Consider the following 24,076-nt stretch of genomic DNA (forward strand, 5'->3'; position numbering starts at 1 on the left):
CAGAACTATGGATGGTTTCCCCTTGTTATTTGTTTGTTTGTTTATTTAACTAGTGCCAATCCTAGGGCTTGAGCTCAAGGCCTGGGCACTGTCCCTGAGCTTTTGTGCTCAAGGCTGGTATTCTACCACTTAAGCCACACCTTCACTTTTGGCTCTTTGCTGGTTAATTGGAGATGAGAGTCTCAGGGACTGCCTTCCCAAGTTGGCTTCAAACCACAATCCTCAGATCTCAACTTCTTGTGTAGCTAGGTATGAGCTACTTGTGCTAGTTGCCAGGCTATTTGTTTTAAATTTTTTTGCTTTATTATTATTATTGTTATAAAGGAGATGTACAGAGGGGTTACATAAATCAGGTAAGGAGTATTTTTTGTTGGGGAGGGGTCCAGTCTTGAGGCCTGAACTCTGGGCCTGGGCGCTGTCCCTCAGCTCTTCAGCTAAGGCTAGCGCTCTACCACTTGAGCCACAGCACCACTTCTGGCTTTTTTCTTTTTGCTTATGTGGTGCTGAGGAATCAAACCCAGGGCCTCATGCATGCAAGGCAGGCGCTCTACCACTGAGCCACCTTCCCAGCCCTATTTTTTTTTCACATCACCTCTTCCCTCACTCTCTCCCAGTTTTTCTCTCCATTCCCATTCATAAGTTGTATAGTGCATTTTCAGCATAGTGTCCAGTGAGTACCATTGCTGTATTTGTTCACCCTTTGTTCCTCCATTTCTGTGCCCCCCTTACACTCCTAAAGAGACATAAACGAACAAACAGAACAAAAAGGAAAGAAAACAAAATCAGCAAAAAAGAAAAAAAAAATCTCTTGTTTTCATTTCCTGGAGTTCATTTTGATAAATACTATTTCGTATGATCAGAGGCACATAGGCCTTGTGCCTTTCTGTTCCTCCCCTAAGAGTGTCCTCCTTTGGTCTCATCGTGTGCAAATGTGTGATATATTATGTCCTAGTAGTTTAGATCTAGCTTCTGAATATGAGAAAGAAAAACAAAACATGTCCATTTATCTCTTGAGGTTGGCTTACCTCACTTACCATGATTTGTTCTAGAGCCATCCATTTCATTTATTTGTTTATTTATTTTTCAGACAAGGTTTCCCTTTGTAGTACAGGCAGGCCTTGAACTTCCTGCCTTAGTCTCTCAAGTACTAGGATTATAGGTGTGCACCACTGTGCTCAGCTTCCCCAGTTTTTCTCCAATGGATCATACCCTCTTTGTCCATGCTTTATTTCATGTCTGACCATTTCCTTCCTTCTTTCTTTTTTTCTTTTGGTGGGATTGAGGTTTGAACTTGACCTTAATTTTGCTAGCCATATGTCCTACTACTAGAGCCACACCCCTGGACCTTCATTTTCTTATGAAGACTCCTGTATCACATAAAACATTAATTTGTAAATTTTCTTACTGATCTCCCTTTTATGGTAGGAGACTCCTACCCCAATTCCCCCTGCATGGTGCTCTGCTTTATAGCAGCCTCTCAGTAGAAACCACTAGTGTCATGGCAGGCTCCTAGAGTGGAGCCATCTGAAGGGCGGAGCTCTGCCTTCCAGGGGCACAGCCACCAGTCCCTATAGCTGCCAATCACTTGAATGTGTACACTGGGAGATGGTGCTCATACCTGTAATCATAGTTACTTAGGAGATTGAGGGCTAAGAATCCCAGTACAAAGCCAGCCTAGGAAAGTCCATGAGACTCTTATCACCAGTTGACCAGCGGAAAACCAAACCAAACCAAAACAACAGCAGCTATGTCTCAAGTGGCAGAGCACTAGACTTGAATGAAAAAGCAGCTCAGGCCTTGTGTTCAAGCCCCCCCAGTACTGCATAAAACAATAAAATAAAAATCTCATTAATGTTTTGGGGAGTTTAAGGCTATAGCTTGGTGGTAGAGCATTTGCCTGGCATGTGTATGACCTTGGGAAAGTAATAATATTGATGACTTGTTCTAGTAGCATTTTGGATCTATTGGATTGAATAAAGTATTATTTTTCACCTGTTTCTTGTCAAGGTGGTTACTGAAAAATTTTGTTACCATCTGTATCAGTATTAGGGCTTAAACTCTACCTTCTTCTCTTGCTTGGCTTATTTTTTGCTAAGGCTGGCACTTTTCTACTTGAGCCACAGTTCCACTTCTGGCTTTTGCTGGGTAAGGTAAGAGTCTCAGGAATTTTTTTGCCCTGGCTGACTTTGAATTTCAGCTGAGTAGCTGAGATTACACGTGTGAGCCACCAGTGTCTAGTTTGTGTCTTACGTTCTATTCCTGCTAGATAGCGAATTTGATGGCTCAGAGGTATGGACTCACTGAATTCAAAACCCTAATACTGAAAAAAGGAAAAATAGAAAGGAATGCACAGATGCTTTGCCCCAAAAGCAGCGAGTTCCTGTGGGTCCTTGAGCTTCAGTTTCCTCATCTGTCAGATGAGGGTGATTCCTGCCTGTTACCTGCCCAGCTACTCAGCTTAGAGAATGGATGTGGCAAGGTACACATGCCAGGTTGGCTTTGCACTCTCACCTGGGCTGTCGAGCAGAGCTGGCTGGGTGCCATTCAGCCTCTACCTCTCACGGTGAGAGCTTCTGGGGCCCTGGCCATGTGGGTCTGGGGAATGTCAGTGCTGTAGGGCACGTGCCCACCATGTGGGAGAGCGAGGTGAAACCTTCCCCTTGCTGCCTTACTGATGGGAACACAGCTAGAAGGAACTGCTGTGGGTCCTCAATGTCACTTATATGAGTGGCCTCAAGGGCTTTCCATTTCCCTGCAGTGTTTGTGACCTACAGCAGGGGACAGGAAACCTTCCTGTACTTCAGATGTCCTCCTCCCTCATTTTCGCCTAGGACACTGGGGATTGTGGGCTGGTCCTCTTTGGAGCCAACACACTGCAGGCTGGGGATCGAGCCTGTTTTTCCTGCCCTGCCACATTCTAGGGCTGCTGTGTGTGTGCCCTCCAGGGCACTGCTAGCCTTTTATAGTTTTATCCAGCTCATTGTGACAGTTTTTTTCCTAGGCATGGATAGACTACTGTCACCAGCCTGGGAGCTCCTTACTGGTGCCAAGGTCACCTGGAGAACCTTGGGCCTGACCTCAGAGCCTTACTCTGGTCCTCCTGGCTGGAGGAGACTGGGGAATAAGGGAAGGAGCACTGAGTTTGGAGTTGGAAGCCCATGCTGTCCTGCTTGCTAGGCGATTGGGACAATTTTGCTTGATTGTATGTAAAGTCTGGGCTTCTATATAAGGTGAAGTCATTACCATCTGTGTAGATGGTACCTTACCATCTGTGTAGATTTTGAATGGGACTAGGTGCCCAGTATGGACCTGGTCACACATTCCTTATGGCTTTATCACCAGATACAGGTGAAGGTTTGTGAAGTTTCCCTCTAAAAAATAGGGACTCTTCACTTAAGAATAGGGATCGTAAAGCAGATGTCAGTGGCTCACAACTGTAATCCTAACTTACTCAGGAGGCTGAGATCTGAGGAGTATAGTTTTACTCTAGCCTGGGCAGGAAAGTCTGTGAGACTTTTGCTTCTAATTAATCAGCAAAAAGCCAGAAGTGGAGTTGTGGCTCAAGTGGTAGAGCACTAGCCTTGAGTGGAAAAGCTAAGGGATGGTGCCCACGTCCTAAGTTCAAGCCTAATACAGACAGACAGACACACACACACATATGAATGGGGAGCTTTGTTTTCTTCCTGATTTGTTATGAGTAAACAAAGTTGCATAAACAGTCTTTGAGGCTCAGTCCGTAACCATTAAAACCAAACCTGCAGTTCAGATGTGTTGAGCAATAGGAAAGTAGTGCGGGAGGCTGGCATACCTCAAGGGATTCAGGTATTTTTGCATATTTGTTTCTTCTTTGGTGCTTTTGCACTGAGGAGAGTCTACAGTGGAATTGGTTTTTCCCAAGCACGTTTCCTCTGTGATCTGCAGTATTTCAGCAGTTTTTGGGAAGCTTGAGCAGGAACAGGAGCCTCCTAATCAGCCTCTAGTGTCCCTCAGGCCTCAGCCAGCAAGGGAGATGTTTTGAGAGGAAGAAATACACCTCAGAGGTGCTAGAGATGGCACTAAAGTGTTGGCTGTTAGGGGCAGAGGAATTCCTAAGCCTTATCTGAGCCAGCAAACCCTGTGAAACGTCCCTGGGTTAGGTGCCATCAGAGGCCTCCTGCCCAGCAGAGGAGCTACCCCGCCCAGCGGAGAGTCACCATGTGGCACCATCCCCAGGGCTTGAGAGCACACAAAGGACAGAAAGCGCAGCCCTTGTGTGCCTATACTTCTATCAGAGCAGAAGTATGGGCCATGCACGATCAGAAAAGAAATCAGCTGGGGCCAGCTGAGTGCTCTGTAGTAACATCAATGTCTCAGGGATTAGGAGAGGAGGGGTTGGGTGGAGTGGAGTGTGTGCTCAGCACAAGGTCAGTTTGGATGTGGCTTTGAGAGAAAGAGCCATAGCATTACAAGGTCACCAGAGGAGGATGGCTGAGGGCTTCCCTCAGCTTCCCATGTTCTGTGCAGAACTACAAGTCCTTGAGCCACAAGTCAATAGCATTTCAGAGTGTCTCACAAGGAGAATCTCAAAGGTGAAAGTTTTTTTTTTTTTGTCGGTCGTGGGGCTTGAACTCTGGGCCTGGGCGCTGTCCCTCAGCTCTTCAGCTCAAGGCGAGAGCTCTACCACTTGAGCTACAGCGCCACTTCCAGTTTTCTGGTGGTTCATTGGAGATAGGAGTCTCACAGTCTTTCCTGCCCGGGCTGGCTTTGAACCGCGATCCTCAGATCTCAGACTGAGTAGCTAGGATTACAGGCGTGAGCCACCAGCGCCCGGCTCAAAGGTGAAAGTTTTATCAAGTATTTATTTTAATATTACAGGGGAAAGTAGGGAGATGTGGAAAAAGAGAAATATTTCCTGCTCCCCATGCAAGAAATGGGAGTTAAAATTTTAAATAGGGGCTCTTCTCTGTGGTCTTCATGCTGGGAGAATGCATCAGGTCTGAGGTGTGGCCACCCCCAGCCCTTAGACTGTGGTTCTGCCTGGCCTGGATGGGCTACTTATTATTCTAAAATACAGAGATGCGTCTGAGCTGGCATGAAACCATAGATGGGTTTTAGGGCTTTCTTTTCTGGGATAAGCATCTCACCTTTCCATCTCTACCCATTTGTTGAGGTTCTTAGCTTTTTACCATTCCAAAAGAGGAGGCAGGGTTTAGATTTCCTCATCCTTGTCTTAGCATATAAAAGTAGGAAAAGCCAGGCATCCATGGCTCATGCTTGTAATCCTAACTACTCAGGAGGCCGGGATCTGAGGATCATGGTTCAAAGCCAGCCCGGGCAGGAAACTCTGTGAGACCCTTATCTCCAATAAACCACTAGAAAACTGAGGTGGCTCTGTGGCTTAAGCGGTAGAGCACTCAAAAGTGCCCAAGCCCAGAGTTCAAGCCCCACGACCGACAAAAAAAAAGAAAAGAAAAGAAAAAGTAGGAAAGTGGAAGGGAGCTTAACTGCTTTTTTAGTTCACTTCCTGGTTTCACCTTCAGAGTCTGGCACCAAGCCTGGAGGGTTAGGATGGGGGTGGGAAGTAAAAAAACAAAACAAAAACGCAAACCAAAAAGCAAACCAAAAAAACCCACACTGATACCTGTCAGAATGTTTGAATGTTTGTTAGGTAGGAAAATGATCCTAGGATGGAAAACTCTGTTTCTGTGTATCATTCGTCTGTCTCTTGTCTCTGTCTGTCTGTCTGTCTGTCTGTCTGTCTGTCTGTCTGTCTCTCATTTTCTGGAGCTTGGAGGAAAACTTTTTAATGTTTTGCATTCATGTGTACTTTATTTTTTGTGGTTAATTTTTGTGATCCTGGGAATTGAACCCAGCACGTCATATTTGCTAGGAAAGCACTCTGCGACACACCTAGCCCTGTTTGAATATTTCTAAAATAAAAACTAAAAATGGTAATAGTAATTACTATTATTTTGAATCAAGGTCTTACTATGTCGCCTAGGCTGGCTTTGAACTCCTGGTCTCTTACCTAAACCTTCCATGTACTGGGATTATAGGTGTGTGCCACCACACTGGCTCTAAAACCATTTGGAAAATAAATGAATCAGTTTGTGTGTGTGTGTGTGCATGCATGCATGCATGTGTGCACCTACTTGCTACTGGGGATTGAACCCAGGGCCTGATTCTACTATGCAGGGGCTCTAACATTTGAGCCACTGCCCAGCCCTTTCACTTTATTTATTTTTGAGTCAGGTTCTCAAGAGTCTTTTTACCCTTGTTATCCCCAAACTTAACATCCATCCTCCTGCTTCTACCTCCTAGTAACTGGAATTACAGGTATCCAGCTCCTTAGCATTTGTCACAGGTACCTTTTAAAGTTATGTATTTACCAGGAATTCCCCAGTCATACCCAAGTGTCAGTGGAGCATGAGGGAAACAAGTGCTACTTGAGGCTCACTTTGTTCTTGTCACGTTATAAACCTTTTAGGTGCAGGTGATATATCCTCATCTTAGAAGAGGAATGCAAGGCCCAGAGAGTATCGAAAGTCCCATGCATGGCAGATCTTGGATTTGAATGCAGCTCTCTTTGTCTACAGTTCTCATTCTTTCCAACGCATGAGAGAGAATGGATGTGCTTAAGCAGAAGCTCCAAATGACAGGTTTTAAGACCTGGACTCTAGACTCTGTGCCTTGTTTAAACCATGTGACTTTGTATGAGTCACTGGTCTCGATTTCCTTTCCCACAAAATGGAGATGATGACATTTTTCCTTCCTATTTCTCAGCATTATACTGAGTGGAGAAAAGGCCCCAATGTTGAAGTGTGGCTTCATGTCTGGCAGTTGGTGTTTGGCTCATTTCGTGCTTTGCTATGAAGTGTACGGAAATGACGAGGGTGTAAGTCCTGGCTGGGGGCAGCAGACAGCCCCTGCTAATGTATCACTCAGCAGCAACCCCTTCTGTCCCCAGCCATTCTCCTTAGGAAAGGGAAGTGAAGGTAATGTTGAAATCTCCACCCTAGGCGTTAGGTAACATCCTCCTCCCCCTTTACTGCCAGCTCTCCAGTTGCCTTTGCAAGTAAAGTATCTTGCTTTGGAAAGATCATTGTATTTTTACTGAAACATTTTTAGGTGGTACTGAAATTTTGAACTTGGGGCCTCTTGTCCTTGTTAAATTGGCTGTTTGTCACTTTTGAGCCATACCCGCAGCTCTTTTTGCTTTAGTTACTTTTCAAGAGAGTCTCTTGCTTTTTGCCTGGGCTGGCCTCAAGCCAGTATTCTCCTACCATGGTGTGCCATTAGCTAACATGTAGCTGGGCATGATAGGTGTGTGCTACTACCATATGTGGCTTGTTGGTTGCCAATTTCCTTTTCTTGCAGTTACAAGTTTTATTTTTTTCCACGTTTTAAAATTGATATCAACTAGTTGTGCAAGGGGGGGTTTATTTGGACATATCCATATCTGCACACAATATACCTTTAGCAGACTCATCCCCTTAATCCCTCTCGTTCATCCCCTCTCCTAACTTCTCAGATCAATTCTTTTTGTTTTGTTCTGTCAGTCTTGGGGCTTGAACTTAAGGCCTGGGCAACTGTCCCTGAGCTTCTTTTGCTCAAGGCTAGCACTCTACCACCTGAGCCACAGTGCCACTTCTGGCCTTTTCTGTGTATGTGGTACTGAGGAACTGAACCCAGGACTTCATGCATGTTAGGCAAGCACTCTACCACGAAGCCACATTCCCACCTTCAGATCAATTTTTAAAGCAGGCCTTGAACTGTGATCCTCTGCTCTCTGTCTTCCATATATCTGGGCTTACAAATGTGGTCCACTGGCCATGGCCCTGGCCAGTTCATTTTAAAGGCATGTTCTGAGCAGCTTTAGTCCTGCTGGTTGATCTGCCTCATCCTTTTTTTTTTTAAAGACAGAGCCATGAACTGGCCTTGAACTCCTGATCCCCTACCTTAATCTCCTCAGTGCTGGGATTATAGGTATATGTCATCCTCCTGACTCTGCCTCATTTTTAAAAAATTTTTATTTTAAAATTTTAGTGCTCCTAGGGCTTGAACCCTGGGTCTGAGTGCTGTCCCTGAGCTTTGTGCTCAAGGCTAGCATGTTCTGCCACTCAAGCCACAGCTCCACTGGGGCTTTTTGGTTAATTGGAGATTAAGTCTTAATGGACTGTTCTGCCTGAGTTGGCTTTGATCTGCGATCTTCAGATCTAGGCCTCCTGAGTAGCTAAGATTTCAGGGGTGGGCCATCAGTGCCTGGCCTCTGCTTCATTCTTCATTCAGGGGAAAGTGAATGGGAGAGGGAGTGAAATTTTCCATGGCCCTGCCCCCTTCTTAGGAGGTGAAAATGTCCCGTTGCCAGTAGTGACCGTTGTCCTGCCACAGCCAGCCTGCTCACTTAGGCATGTCCAGCCTTGAATTTGTTTTGTGTGTGTGTGTGTGTGTGTGTGTGTGTGTGTGTGTGTGCGCGCGCGCGTGCATGCGCGTGCTTTTTGGGAGAGGAGGTGGGGCTGGGGTCAGGCATGACCATGTTTGTGATGGGGCCCCGTGCCCGGCTGCTGGCTCGTACTGCCAGGGGCTTGGCGAGGCTGTGCTGTCTCGGCTTGAGCCCAGCTGTGGGAGCTGCTGAGCTTCCAGGCTCCCTCAGCCCCACAGAAGGACTACTGGGGATGACAGTGTGACCAGTATTGGGAAAGATGCTGGCTCTGTGCGGCCGGGGTGGCTCTCCCCTCACAGGCAGGGCTTTTCCCACAGGGGCAGGAAGAGGTGGCCCTGGAGGCTGGATGGGAGGTGGTCGTCAGGTTCGGGCAGGAGCTGCAGGTCCTGAGCTGGCAGGAGGTGCCCATTTCCCTGACAGCCTGGCTGCTTGTGCCTCATACTGGTGCCAGGCACTATCTTCCAGAGGGAGCATTTGATGGCCAGGGGTTCCCATCCTGGCTCCTGCCTTAGAAGTCCAGAGCAGGGGCTACCCTGCTGCCAAATGTAAGGTGGGATTGGGGGGACAGGAAGGACTTTGTGGGCAGCAGAGAATGAGAGACAGCCAGGACCCTAAGAGCAGTGATAAGATGGTGTGTGTGTGTTGGGGGGGTGGGGAGGAAGGAAGGGAAGGGGAGGGAAGACAGAGAGCATCTGGACATGCTATGGTGAGGACAGAGATTGAAAAGGACAAACCCCTGGGGCCCTTAGCCAGCCCTTCCTACTGAGTTTTTTGTTCATCCTTCCTTTTTGTTTAAAGCAAAGTCTCCTGATGTAGCCCAGTCTGGCCTTGATCCATGATCCTCCTACCTCTGATCCTGCATGCTGGGATCACAGGCATGCACCATCATGCTGGCTTCTGCTGGATTTCTTGCAGGCTCCAGAGCAAATGTGTCAGAGTGATGGCAGGCAGGACTGGTCTGAAGAGGGAATAGGCCTTGTGCCCAAGTACAAGGTCCTCCTCTGGTTCCTGGGAGTTTTCTTCAGGTTGCCTTGATGGCTTTTCTCCAGTACTGATGCTTCTGGGCCCCCAAAAGGCCGCAGCCCTTTGGGCTCATGTGTGTTGAGGCCTGTGCCAGGGAATGCCTGCTGGGCACTGCAGCCAGGTACCTGGGGGTTGATGGCTCCTCTGTCCAGCTGACCCCTGAGCCTGCATGGTTCATTCTTCCCTGCTGACCTACTGAGGACCAGTGACAAGAAACCCCGCTTGGGCTGGAGGTGTGGCTCAGCTGTAAGAGTGCCTGCCTTGCAAATATAGGGCCCTGAGTTCAAGGCCTAGTACTGCCAAGAAATAAAAGGAAAAAGGAAAAGGCTTTGTTACCTCCTCGTGAGCTCCATGAGGCTTAGCTTCAGTTCTAGCTCCATGCCAGTTGCACTTTCAGCCCCAGTTCCTGTGTCTCTCCATAGAGGGTTTGTACCCTGTGTGTCTCGTGTCTCAATGTACCTGAGCTGAGCAGGGAAGAGGACAGCCTCTCCTTATACTGTTCCCTAGGAGGTGGGGGCGGGGGTAAGGGGGACTCTGGAGCTTCAGAGAGCACCACCTTTTCTAGAAGTTCCTCTTCATCTGAGGAAAACCTTCCTCTTCATCTGAGCTTGCTTTAGATCAGCCCTTTGTAGAGTAGAGGAGGACCTGCCTTCCCCAGGATTGTACAGACAAGCCTTAGGCTTTAGACCTCGCTCCCCTGGCTATGTGCTTTGAACTCATCCCTCAGCTTCTTGTAGCCTCAGTCTCTGAATCTGTAAAGTTGGGGTTAAGAACAATGCTTGATAAGAAATGTACTCATTACCTTGCTCATGTAATTATAACCCCTCTGTATGGTATTTTCACAATAAAAATTAATGAAAAAAGACTATCTCCTTTAAATGATGTGGAAACACTTGTTATATATGTGAAACATATATAAAGCATGTGTAAGTATAAAGCAGTCTTCTGGCAGTCAGCATTATATGAATTGCTCCTCTGTGGCAGCGATGGGGTGAGATGCAAACTTTCATTTCCTGGGCTGGACATTTACCTGAAGGCAGAGGGGACAACAGGTCTATACTCAGACCATACTGACTTTCCTCCTTTCCTTTTCCCTCCCCTCCCCTCCCCTCCTTTCCCCTCCTCTGCCAGTACTCAGGGCCTGGGCACTGTCGCTGAACCTTTTCACTCAAAGCTTTTTCACTCTACCACTTGAGCCATACTTCCACTTCTGGCTTTTTGGTGGTAAATTAGAGATAGGAGTCTTATGGACTTTCCTACCCTGGCTGACTTTGAACCACCATCCTCAGATCTCTGCCTCCTGAGTAGCTAGGACATGACAGACATGATTTTAATTTTTTAATTGCCATGCCCCCAGTCCATGCTGTAGGTCTTCACAGTCTTTCTGGTTGTCTCATTTCTTGTACTGTCTTCTTTGATCCATGCGGAAGTTATTTCTCTGGAGTGCAAACATTCTTCTTCTTCACACTTGTTCCTCCCAGCACACCTGCTCCTGCGTGTGCCTGAATGCTCTGACATGTCTCTCCAGGACTGCCCTGGCGTACTTCTGTTACATTGATGCCTCCAGACTAAAGGCACTGTGCTGGCATTGGTGCTGCCAGCCTTAGCGGAGAACACCTTGTCTATTCCCAGAGTTATACTTCTGGAAGTTTCTAATCCATTCCTGTGCTTTCTGGTTGTCTTCCATGTTGCTTTGTTGCAAGGTGAAAAGGAAAAGGTGGCTGGGAAGTAGCTGGGAGTGGAAGCGGGCTTTCTATTGGCATAGAGGACTGGCAGACTCCTGCCAGCGCGGTGCTTATCCATGAGGCCAGAGATCCGCAGGGCCTGAGCACCCTGTGTCCTCCCATCGGGACATTCCAGTCACCCTGAACAGCAAGCGTGAGATGTGGGTCTCAGGAGCAAATCAGCATCAAGGTCTTTTCCACCTTGCTGGCTCATAAATCTGCCTGTGTCTGCTGGCAGCCTTGGTGGGCGGGGCTTCCTGGCCGGCACTGAGAGGGGGTTGGGGGCGAGTGATGCACAGACACTGTGGCGTGACAAGCTGACGGTGCAGAGGTGCTGAGGGATAGTGCCCGGGAAGGCTGGCTCATCTGCAGCCCAGTCACTTGAATGTCTTTAAATTCTGTTTTATTTTTGTTTTGTGCCAGTCCTAGGCTTGAACTCAGAGCCTCAGTGCTGCCCCTGAGATGTTACTGCTCATGGCTAGCATTCTTTTTTCTTTTTTTGGGTCCGGTCGTGGGGTCTGAACTCTGGGCCTGGGCGCTGTCCCTCAGCTCTTCAGCTCAAGGCTAGCACTCTGCCACTTGAGCCACAGCGCCACTTCCGGCTTTTTTCTTTTTCTGCATGTGTTGCTGAGGAATCGAACCCAGGGCCTCATGCATGCAAGGCAAGCGCTCTACCACTGAGCCACCTTCCCAGCCCCTCAAGGCTAGCATTCTATCACTTGAGCCACAGCTCCACTTCTCTGACTTTTTGGTGGTTCATTGGAGATGAGAGTCTCACAGACTTTCCTGACCAGGCTGGCTTCAAAGCGGATCTCCTGTGCTTGGCTTTTCATTCACTTGTGAGGGATTATGTGGGGAAGATACTCTGAAGAAAGAACAATTAGTGACGGTCTGGGGGCCTGTGGTTTGTAGTTTGGGAACCTGGGGACCAGGAGCAGGTTGGTTGGTGGTGTTGAGGGAACAGCATGGTATGCATGGAAAGGTTGGAGCTAGTGCACAGGCCCCACCTAGGGCCATGGGGGCTATGGCTGTGACCATGCATTGTAAAGGTGAGTGAAGGTCTCTGCTGTTGATCTGCCACCTCATGTACCGTGAAGGTTCTGCCCTATAGCCACTATATCTAGAAGTTATGCCCAAGGAAACCTGCCAGCACCACTGCCTCACACTAGCTGGTGTTAATTGAGCACTTACTATGTTCTGAGTGCTTGTCTGTCTCATTTGAGCTTAACAATACCCTCTAACTTAGGCCTTCCTTGTCATCTCAGTGTTTTTGGTTTTGGAAACTTGAGACTGGCGCAGCTATTAAGAACTGGAGCTGGGATTTGAACCCAGCTGGCTGACTCAGAGCCCTCATTCATTCTTAACCTCTGTGGCAGTGCTGCCCACGTGAAGGTGAGTCAGCCACCTCTCACAGGGAAAGCAGCTGGAGGGGTTCTGCCTACTCCATCGTGGCCTGTCTTCATGTAATATCTATCCCAGGGGCGGATAACACCTTGGCGTGTACAGGCCATATACTGTGAGGTAACTGGAACCAGAGCATTTGTAAGGTTTCTCTGGGCATCATGACTGATGTTAGGCTAGTGACATCCCATCATGTGATCCGCTGGCATAGGTGTTTACAGTGCTGGCAGGAGCTGGGTTGTCCTGGGCAGGCGGGTTTCCCCTCTGCCTTGTCTTACGCCAGCCAGGCTTGAGCTGAATGACCTTCGTACATCTCAGCCTCACTCTCCTTCCTTCTCATCCTTTCCCCAGATTGACAAGTATCTCTATGCCATGAGGCTTTCCGACGAAACTCTGATAGATATTATGACTCGCTTCAAGAAGGAGATGCAGAATGGCCTCTCCCGAGATTTTAATCCAACAGCTACTGTCAAGATGTTGCCAACCTTTGTAAGGTCTATTCCTGATGGTTCAGGTGAGTCTCTTGAGGCTGAATGTTGTGTGAAATCATCCTTCCAACTTCTGTGTGTTCATAGATCCATCCATCCATCCATCCTTCCATCGATCCATCCATCCACCCATCCGTTTTTCTCTCCATTTGTCCATGAATTGATCCACCCATTGATTGATCCATACCTCCATCCATCTGTCAGAGGTCTGTGAAACATCTCCCATGTGCCAGACATGGGGACACCATATTAAAAAGGCTGACCTGCCCTCATGAGCTGGGCTCTGTGATAGCTTATGACATGTTGAAGGTTTAGTGTTTGAGGATTTGTAAATACCACGTGGACTGGACTGCTCCTATGTCTCTAGAACAAATCAGGCGTTGTTTTAGAAGAATCTCTCCATCAGAGAGCCCCTCTTTTCAGGATTCTGATCAGGAACAGTTCTAGCCAGATGGGCTTTGGATTCAGCTGGGCTGGATTCAAGTCCTCATTTGAACAAATCAAAGTAATCTTACAGGAGAGAGGGAAGGTAGAATTCACTCTGCATCCATGTGACTTGGGATGCTGAGAGACCCCCTGAGGATCGTCAGTACCCCACATCTGACCTGCACTTGGACTTGTGGAGGACAGGAGGCTGTGGGCTTGGCCTGCTCAGTGGAAGCCATTCCTGCTCAGCTAAATCCATAGTCATTAATTGGCAGAGGTGGATGCCGTGCCCGCCCCAGCTCGGCACCTGCACAGGAATTCCCCGCAATCTGCTCTCTCCTCTAGGCTGGGGCTCACCTGATGCCTGGTGTGGGGGGATGAAGTTATGAGGAAGTGATGTTCTGAGCACATGCCTGTGAGTATGGCCTTCATGTTCTGTTTCTTCCCTGCTCTGGAGGCCTCAGTTCAGTCTTGTCTAAGAGGCTCCTGTTCAAAGCTGCTTATACATGGACACTAGGGTAGCTGGTGCAGCTGCTGTTGTTAGAGGATAAGTAAGTACTGTGCAGGGTGTATGCGGACTGCTCACAGAGGGGAGAGCTCTGAGACTGACCTTGGAAGTCCCAAGTGAGAGTTGCTGATGAACAGTGTGTGCTGTTTACTCCCAGCTCTGCTGATGGGTCTCACTTTAGGCACAGGCCTAGGCTTCTGTAGCCTGGGCCTCTGTAGAGGACCTCTGCTCTTTCATTACTTTGAGTTGGTTAATAGCAGTTTAGCTTTGAAATAGTGCTGAAGGGGTTCTGGCTAACAGATGATGGGAGTGTGCTGGGCCCTGGGTGTTCCTGTGCCTGTGGCTGGGGAGTGGAGACCCCTGAGTTAAGTCTCACTCTTTCCCACATATATCACTGTGTGGGAAGAGAGTGGGGAGGGAGGGAAGGTGTTGGGTGCAGTTCCCAGAGAGAACCTGCCCAGGAGAGCACCTGCTGGGGTGGGGCTCTGAAGGATACCTGATCCCAGCAGGCACCTGGTGCTGTGTGGCCAGCCATGGGGAGAGAGGAGGAAGCGGTGGAGGAGCCACCTCTTTGTCTTTCCTCTTGAATTCTGCCTTCCTGTTAGTTCTCCTCCAAGACCCTAGGTCAGCAGAGGATGCTCTCTTCACTCTTTCCATTAACCATTTCCAGGGTTTGAAGGTCTTAAAATATGACCGGACCTGTTGAAGTTGGCATAACTTTTTCTGCTCAGTATCATTTGTTATATTTGGAAACCCTATTGCTTTTTAAAATTTAAATAAATATCTCTGAAATCCACAATTTTACATAGCAGTCTCATAATTGTCATTGGCAGCATTTCTGGAACTTGGGGCTTGAAACACTGCTACTGAAGTGTTCTACCACTCTCCCATGCTCCCAGCCCTTTGGTTTGTATTTTGTTTTTGAGATAGGGTCTGATCCTCCAGCTCTGGCTGGGATCACAGACATGCTCTACCTTGCCTGGCTTGTGTTTGTTAATATTATATCAGATAGCGGTGTGTCACAATCCATGGTGTCTTCAATGTGATAATAGCACACGTAGGTCCATCTTGGGAAACCTAATATAGATTGTGGACTGGGAACCAGCAGCCTGGGCCTCCTTTGAGCCTGACTCCTGCCAAGTGGATAGCGCCAACTATTAAGACCTTTTAGAAGCACTGACCAGCGTTATAAACCACAGCAGGAGGAGAACAGGAGGGGGTGAACCAAAGCTCCAGCCCACGGGAGCCTTCAGTGCACAGGAGAGTGGGACCTTGTGATTTGTCATAGATGCCAGTCATGGAGAGGAGATGATCCCTTCTGCAGAGCCCATTTCCAAACAAGGTTACATTTATGAGGGGTCACGACCTCCATGGACCTTTGAGGAGACAACACTACAACTGGAAACCCACCCATAGCCTTTCTCTCTGTTGACAGTTCCTGATATTTCTAGGTGGGCTCTGTTCATGTGCCCTGGGGCTACATTCCAGGTGCAGTGGTCCCTACTGGCACCGAGGCATTGATACAGGCTCCAAGGACCCCTTCCTATCCCTGGCCCGTAGGGAAGTGAGGCCCTCCTCTGCATCCTCTCCTGAGGTCCCAGGCTCCTCTGTTCTCCCGGAACTTCCTGGGTCTCTTTAGTAGGAAGTCTGTGATACCGTTCCTTTTTTTGAAATGTTAATCACTCTTCTGTAATTAGCCACAGAATGAGTGGTAATCCCAAACCACTGAGGATGAGAGCTTCCCTGGCCTGGAAGGAAGGGAAGCCTTCCTCCTGGGAGAAGCCCACCTTCCCTTTCTTGCCCACTGACCCTGGACTCAGAATTTTCAAACTGCTGACTTTTCAGAAAGATTTCAGAAAAATATACCTGATTTAAAAAAACCCACCTGATAAAACCACACCTTCTAATACGTGCCAGCTCATTTTTAATTATTTTTTTTTTCCCCTTGGAACCTGTTTTAATGGACAGTTTCTTGAAGTAGGTTTTGCCCTCCCTGTTTTTCTTTCTTCCTCTTATTCATCAATAAGGGTATTGTGGATGCTAGCTAGATTATTCTTACTATTATGTAGTTGTACAAAGGAGTTATAATTCCATAAATGAGGTTATGAGTATAATACTTCTTGGTCAGTGTTATCCCTTCCTTTGTTCTCACCCTTTTTCCCCTCCTGTCCCTGCCTTCAAGTTACATAATTTATTTTGATTATTTTTTTTTCCTTTTGTGCCAATTCTTAGGCTTATACTCAAGGCTAGTGCTGTACCACTTGAGCCACAGCTCTACTTCAGCTTTTTTGGTAGTTAATTGGAGATAAGAGTCTCACAAACTTTACTGCCTGGATTAGCTTCAACACTTGATCCTCAGATCTCAGCCTCCTGAGTAGCTAGGATTACAGGTGTGGGCCACTGGTGTCTGGCTGGATTATTCACCTTTTTTTTTTTTCCAGTCCTGTGTCTTGAACTCAGGGCCTGGACACTATCCCTGAACCTCTTTTGCTCAAGGCTAGCACTCTACCACTTGAGCCACAATACCACTTCTGGCTTTTTCTGTTTATGTGGTACTGAGGAATCGAACCCAGGGCTTCATGTGTGTTAGACAAACACTCTACCACTAAGCCACATTCCTAGCCCTAATTCACTTTTTTTAAGGGTGCATACTGTTGAATTGTTCTTTGCTTCTCTTTCATAGTTCATAGCATGATATTTCTGAAAGAGGAATACTTCCTGGAATCTTTTGATATGCCATCTCTTTTTCATGCAAAGCAAAATGATTTATAGTTTTGTGCTCATTGATTTTTTTCTTTTTCTTTTATCATTATCATTATTTTTAATTTCTTTATTAAAATTAAGTGATTACATAAATTTCACAGTATATTATTATTATTATTATTATTGTTGTTATTATTATTATTTTGAGAAAGTGTATTGCTTAATCCCAAGTTTTAGATCCTCTTGTCTAAGTCAGTCTCTTGGATTGCAGGCATACCCTACCACGTTGGGCATGGTATGGTCATAGACATTCCAACCAAAGGAAAAAAGATTTTTCTTTTGGGGCCTTTGGGGTATGTCAGGTTTCCTGTCTGGAAGGAGAGTTGGATCATTTTGTAAGTTGTCTCCACCTGTGAAATCTGCTTGTCTGTGTTCTAGGTGGGTTGTGGATGGCTGTTCTCATCAGGTCTGGCTTGCAGACAAGAGGGAAAGAATGTCTTTGGCAGAGAGGTGCTTGATGAAGGCATGATCTGTGTTTGCACTGTATTCCAGCACAGCCCTGGACTGGAGAGACATCTGTCCCTGTGTTTGTTTTCTATCATTTGCTCTTAATAATGGCTGTCATTAGGATGTAGAGAATCTCCAGGCTTTCCAGGTGTGGTGCTTAATGAGGCGTGAAGAGTGGCTCTTCTGGCTTCAGTGAAAATGGGAAATGTGAGGAGAAGGAGCAAGCAGAAGGCAGAAAGGCAGGTCTGAGACCAAGATTTGAAGAGCAAGTTAATGCTATAGAAAAGAGGCTTAAAGTCAAAAGGCAAACAAAACACAATAAAGTAAAAGTCGAGAAGCCTGACTGAGTCTCTGGTGCTGTCCCTCCGTCTCTGAATGACTCTGGCGAAATCACTTCCCTGAGCCTCCCTTTCTCTGTCTAAGCTGTATGTAATGGCTGCTGTTCACAGAGCTGTCATCAGGGTCGAAAGAGAGTGTTTGGGTCCTGTCATTGTTGTCCTTATTGAAGTTTAGTAAGTGACTTTGTATGAGTTCCTTGGGAAGGTCTTTTCCTCTGTCCACCTGCTTTGTGTAAGACTAGCAGTAAGGATGCAGGCTTCTGGAATTCATTGGCTGTTGGAGGAGGAAGCAGCGAAAAGGGGAAGCCAAGTCAGATTCTCTCCCCTCTATTCCACATAAAGTGGGGTGAGCCCTCAGGCTGTAGATTTGGTTCCTCTACCATGGAATGACTATACTCCTTCACTGTGACTTAGGGAACTGAACTGAGAGATAAAGGGGGATGATAGATTCCTCTTGTTAGAGAGACTAGGGCATTTTGGGATATTCCTTCCTTAAAAACAATATTAAACTTGGGAACCTTCTGATTGTAGCTGAACTAAACCAAACTCTAACCAAAACAACAACAAAAGTGGGGTGGGGTGAGTAGGGGAATCTAGGTTGTCTGATTTGTCAGCTGGCTTCTTTGTCCAGGAACTTCTCTGTCTCTGTCTCTTTGGCTCAACCCCACAGTCCTTGTCTTGGCTTCATTCGCAGTCCACATCTTCTCCCCTTATAATGGTGGACATAGTTGGGCAAGGGGCTCATATCTTCCCCTTTGGCTAGTGTCCCAGCCTTAGCGTTGGTCCTTGCAGAACCATGACTGATTAACTTGGGTATGTGTCCATCTTAAACCAATCAGCATAGCTGAGAACGTGAGCCTGGGTCACACCTTGGTACCTGTGCAACTGGGGCAGGGCCAGCTCCACCCCAGCCTCATGGGTGAAAAACAGGAAGGATATGAGCTGAAGAGATTTTTTTAAATGTCCACTTTTCTATTACCTTGGGAAGCTGTGGAGAATCATGGCTTTCGTGTTCTTACTTGACTGCTACACATCCCATGGAATTTACCAAAAGGCAAGTGTTAGCTTGGTGTCCTTTACCCAGTGACCAGGCTGTGGGACAGATGAGGCTGCCCTCCTGTAGCCCGTTTTAGTCACTGTGCTTGCCTGGGGTCTGCAGGACCCTGTGCTGTGAGGAGCAGAGCGGAGGGAGATAACAGGTGAAATCGTCCTGGCTCCAGGTTGCTTATCACTCAGCTATGGAGGATAAGAAATACACATGTACAACATAATGAGAATCAGGGTGTTTGCAAGTTGGAGAGAAGGAAGGCATTGCCTTGGCCTGGCCACAGGTATGACTGGTTTGGTTGGTGCTTCCTTTACCCATAAACTGAGGAGGTAAGTTAATATTTTCCCAGTGTTTCCTAGGCTGAGTGATTTTTCAAAAGAGGTGTGGTTTCTTTTCAGCAACCGCAAAACACACCTTCTGATAGAGCCAGGGTCGTAGCAGGAGAAGGGTCAGGGGCTGAGAGAGACACCCCTTGGCACTGTGCATCACTTGGGATGGGATGTCATTAGGGCCTGTTGAGGCCCTCAAATCCATTGGCCCTCATTTGAAGGTGTGCAAAGCTTCTAGTCTTTCTTTTTGTTCTGGCATCTCATGACAATCACCCTTCCTGCTCTGACCCCATGGATCTATGCCTGTTTACAAAGGAGTACTGGAGAACGGGATGAGAACACTAAAGCCAGATCCCTTCCTGATCTCTGTGCAGCAGGGATTGTAGTTTACTTCTCTACCACTGGATAATTGTCAGGCTCTGTGTCTTGCAGAGGTGCAGCCTGACCTTTCACAATTTACTTCTTTCTTGACCAGGGTTGGTAAGCCCTTTCTGCTCTCTCTGGACAGGGATACTGACTGGCCCTCCTAGCCTCTGTCACCTCACGCTTATGAATAGCTTTTTCTCATGCTATTTTTCAACTTCAGATTAATCAACTTCAAGCATGGTGAGCTGTGTATAAATTTTTGTGAACAAAAATCAATCATTACATTAAAAATTGTTTCAGAAAGCTCAAGGAAACCAGACTGGCTAAAACAACAAGGACAAAAAATTATGCCAGTACTGGGGCTTGAACTCAGGACCTGGGAGCTGTCCCTGAGGTTTTTCTGCTCAAGGCTAGCATTCTACCACTTGAGCCAAATGTTCTACTTCTGGCACTTTGGTGAATTAGAGAAGAGTCTCACGGACTTTCCTGTCCAGCCTGGCTTTGAACCTGATTCTCAGATCTCAGCTTCCTCAGTATCTAGAATTACAGGTGTAAGCCACCAGTGCCCGGCACCAGCTCAATTATTATTACTTTTTTTTTTTTTTTTGGTCGGTCATGGGGCTTGAACTGAGCGCTGTCCCTCAGCTCTTCAGCTCAAGGCTAGTGCTCTACCAGTTGAGCCACAGTGCCACTTCCGGTTTTCTGGTAGTTTATTGGAGATAAGAGTTTCATGGACTTTCCTGCCTGGGCTGGCTTTGAACTGTGAGCCTCAGATCTCAGCCTCCTGAGTAGCTAGGATTACAGGCGTGAACCACTGGTGCCTGGCTTCAATCAATTTTTTATTATATATTTTTTATTATAAAGATACTGTACAGAGGGGTTACAGTTACATGAGTAAGGTAATGAGTACATTTGCTTCAATTAATTTTTAAGTGAGCAAAGGATCTGAATAAGTGATTAGGTGTCTGAATGGCTAGTAAACAGGAGCAAAGCTGCTGAATAATACCATTAGTCTTCAGAGAAATGCAAGTGGAAATAAACGACAGTTGCCGGTGATTCTGGAAGATGTTGAGAAACTGGAGGGATGGAAAGTGGTACAGCCGCTTTGGAATACAGGGCAATTTCTCCTCAAGCTAAACATGCTTTAGCATTTGACATAGAAGTTCTCCTCCTAGGTAGCTGTAGCCAAGATAAATGAAAACATGCCCCCACAGAACCCTGTGAGCCAGTGCTCACGAGAGCATTGCTTAGAATAGCCAAGTGGGGCAACAGCCTGTGCCCAGCAGCAGGTGAACAGAGAAATAGAAACCACCATATCCAGGCATAGTAGTATCTGGACACAAATATGAATGAAAATGCTAGCATATATTACAATGTGGATGAACTTTAAAACCATCTTATGAAGTGAAAGAAGCCAGTCATGAAGGCAAAAAGCTAACTAACCAGTGTCTGACTCTATCCATAAAATATCTAGAAGATATCCAGGCAAGATGCAGAGACAGCAAGTGGAATGCCGGCTGCCAGGGCGGGGCGGGGCTGTGGGAATTATGGCTTAATGCTTCGTGGGTTTCTGTTGGGTTGGTGAAAACTTTTGGAAATAAGTCATGATGGTTGCTCAACATGGTAAATGTACTTAACACCTAAAAGGGGGTATGATGCGGATTTTCTGTTAGCACATCATGAAAAAACAACTTAATGGGCTAGCGTAGCCACCTGGAAGGACCCCAGGGCATACCTCAGGTGTAATATTGTCTCTGAGTGAAATCCTGTGTGATTTTCTGTGGATACAGGAGTGCTGGCTTTGAAATGGGGTGAGAAATTAGAGGAAGAAGAGGTGAATCTTTGTATTGCTTCCTCTGCTGGAAGCTGGGATGTTGGTTGCTTGAAGCCCTTCCTATCTCAGTTCACTGGCTAGGTAGAGCTTCTCTGCCTACTTCTTACAGGACAGGGCTTGGATGGTCACATGATTCCTGTTCTGCGGGTAGAGACAGACCAGGAGTGGCCTGGCATGTGTTCCCCTCCTGATATTTAAGTCTGGTGTGACATTTGTTGTATCCCTCTGCAGAAAAAGGAGATTTCATAGCCTTGGATCTTGGTGGATCTTCCTTCCGAATTCTGAGGGTGCAAGTGAATCATGAGAAGAACCAGAATGTTCACATGGAGTCTGAGGCTTTCGACACTCCAGAGAACATTGTGCATGGCAGTGGAAGCCAGGTAGGTCCCTGTGTCCTTCAGGTGGGTGTCATCTGGGGCATTTTGGGGACCAGACTGCCAATCACTGGTGCTCTGAGTCCCTCTCATAGTTTAATGGAGTCTAGCATAGTGCACACACACACGTATGTATGTATGTATGTATGTATGTATGTATATATGTATGTATGTGACTCCTGGGTAGAAGGGTAGGTCTAGCTTGTGCCTGAAAAGCTGTCCAATGTCTGGGTAAACTGATGGGATGGGAGTAGGGCAGGGTGAAGGAGCTGGGAGGGAGGCGCTTGGCTAGAAGATTTGTGTGGGTTCCCTAGCACAGTGTTTAGCACAGCCATTGGGTAGAAATGTTCTTGCCCTGTGGAGAGGCTGTAGCCTTGTTGGACACAGGTAAGGTTCACAGCTTGGGTATTGGGGCTCCTTGCTATGGATTCTTGGCAAGTAGAGAAAGCAAATTATGCTTTGGAAATGACGGTTCTCTCATCTTACCCCTGTACCTGAGGCTGGCTCATCCACTCTCTCATTCATTCCTCACCTGGGTCTTCAAGGCAGGAGCCCTGTCCTTCCTTGGGCATATCCAGGAAGGGCCTGTCTGGTTGTGAGTGGTGAGTCTCTATCTCCTCAGGACCCTGTGACTAGAATTTTTTTTTTTTTTTTGTTTTGTTTTTTTGGATCCGGTCGTGGGGCTTGAACTCTGGGCCTGGGCACTGTCCCTCAGCTCTTCAGCTCAAGGCTAGCACTCTACCACTTGAGCCACAGCGCCACTTCCGGCTTTTTTTTCTTCTTATGTGGTGCTGAGGAATCGAACCCAGGGCCTCAGGCATGCAAGGCAAGCGCTCTACCACTGAGCCACCTTCCCAGCCCCTGTGACCAGAATTTTTGCAACTCTCCTTATTTTCAGTTATCTGTAGGTTCCTTGAGCCTGTTCATGGGCCTTTGCCTCTCTCTAGGCTGTTCCTACCCGGTGTTGGTGCTGCAGTGCAGGGTAACCATTGAGAGCTTGCCAGATGTTTTCTGTGGGGAGAACATGTCCAAGGTTCACAGCTGAGATCTCTGGAGAGCCCCTTGGTTCTGGGATGGACTTGGAGGTGAAACCCAGGAAGCTTCACTTCTGGCTGCCTCTTTGTTCTTGTTAGTGTGGGTGGCTCCTGGAACTGTTTTTGAAGTTAGTTTAGGTGGGACCTGGACCAGACCACCCAGCCTTTCTTTGTCCAAGAGTCAATGAGGACCAGTTGTGGTCTTGAACTTTCTCCCTGGGGTTTGGGATCAGAGCTTTTTAGACCACAGGGATCATGAAAGGAGACACTGTCTACTGCAGGTCAGTTACTTTATACGCAGCCACTGAAATGGGTATCACTTGTTGGGTGGCTCTTCCTGGGCCACTGTGAGCAGATGTCGCTGGACTGACATGTGCATGAGGCTGCAGTTGGTGGCCCTTCTAGCCAGTCCTGGGTCAGCCGAGGGGTGGCTTCCTGCCTCCTTGGGCTGGTTTGTAGCTGCATTATGGGAAATACTCAGAAATTCTTAGCAGAGTGCTGTGGAGAGCTGTGTTTGGCTTGGATCCAGGCTCTGGGTCCCGGGACCTTGTGACTCTGCACCTGCCAACCCTGGATATTTCCCTGCCTTTCCAGCAGCCCTCCTCCTTTCCTTCTGGCTGGCCTGCAGCAAGGGTGCCTGGAGTGTCCGGTACAGATGGTGGGGGGAAGGGTGCAGAGCGACTTAGTAATGGGTTTTTATCAATGTGAAATAGGTCACAGGAAGCTTAGCTCTTCCAGGGAGCACCGGCATATCTCCTATCAGCAATGCCATAATCTGCCTTAATAGTGACTCAGGATGAGGTTCCTACATAAAAGGTGACCAGATTTCCCTTTATCCTGGCACCAGAGTCCAACCTGAAAGCTGGGTCAGGAGTACTGGAAAGCTAAGGGTGGCCATAATAAGCTACAGCTCCTTGCCAAGGAGGCCTGTGCAAGAAGACCTGTAAGGAAGATGGCCTCGTGTGGGAGCTTGGACTGCACTGCTGGGGTGACTTTGGCTGCCCTTGCCTGGGCTCTGAGTAGCTCTGTGTCAGTGTCACTGAAGATGGCCGGTCATCCAAGGGCATTTTTCATGCAGAAGCTATGGGATTATGTTCTGGGCTCTGTCTAGTGGGTTTCTAAGATGTCTACACCCCTAATGAATCACATGTCATGTGTTGTGAAGCAAGCATATATTCCTGATACGGTGTTTCCACATCAGAAATACCGTGTTCAGTGGTATTGTGGACAATACTTTGTGAACAGTCCACAAAGACAAACACTCAGACACCAAAGAGCATACCCTGCCTCATTTCCATATGGAAATGAGGCAAACAGGCAGAACTAATCAATCCTGGGGTTAGAAGTCAAGGATAATGACTGTGGGCCCACAAATCTGGCTGGCCTTGTATATGTTAGACAAGTGCTCTACCATTGAGCTGTACCCCCAGCTCCCTTTGGGTTTCTTGATATGGGTGCTGGTAACATAGGTGGGAATCCAGTGACCTTAGGATGTGTGATTTTTTTTTTTTTGGTGTTGTGTATATTATTCTTTTGCAAAAGACTTAAAAA

The 24,076-nt window shown here is 47.3% G+C and overlaps 1 protein-coding gene across 3 annotated transcripts in view; it reads left to right on the forward strand.

The window, feature by feature from the left end:
* Hk1 (hexokinase 1) overlaps positions 1-24,076 on the forward strand; it is a 61,883-nt gene that overhangs the window by 12,619 nt on the left and 25,188 nt on the right. For 2 of the 3 annotated variants that reach the window (XM_042696322.1, XM_042696321.1), the window contains exons 2-3: positions 12,922-13,084; positions 21,349-21,497. In XM_042696322.1, the coding sequence (XP_042552256.1) occupies positions 12,922-13,084; positions 21,349-21,497 (312 nt within the window). Of the gene's footprint in view, positions 1-5,003; positions 5,010-12,921; positions 13,085-21,348; positions 21,498-24,076 lie in introns of all 3 variants that reach the window. The other variant, XM_042696323.1, reaches the window with a different exon arrangement.

This window comes from Dipodomys spectabilis, unplaced genomic scaffold (assembly GCF_019054845.1).
Source record: "Dipodomys spectabilis isolate Male_0828 unplaced genomic scaffold, ASM1905484v1 ptg000207l, whole genome shotgun sequence".
Lineage (NCBI taxonomy): Eukaryota > Metazoa > Chordata > Mammalia > Rodentia > Heteromyidae > Dipodomys > Dipodomys spectabilis.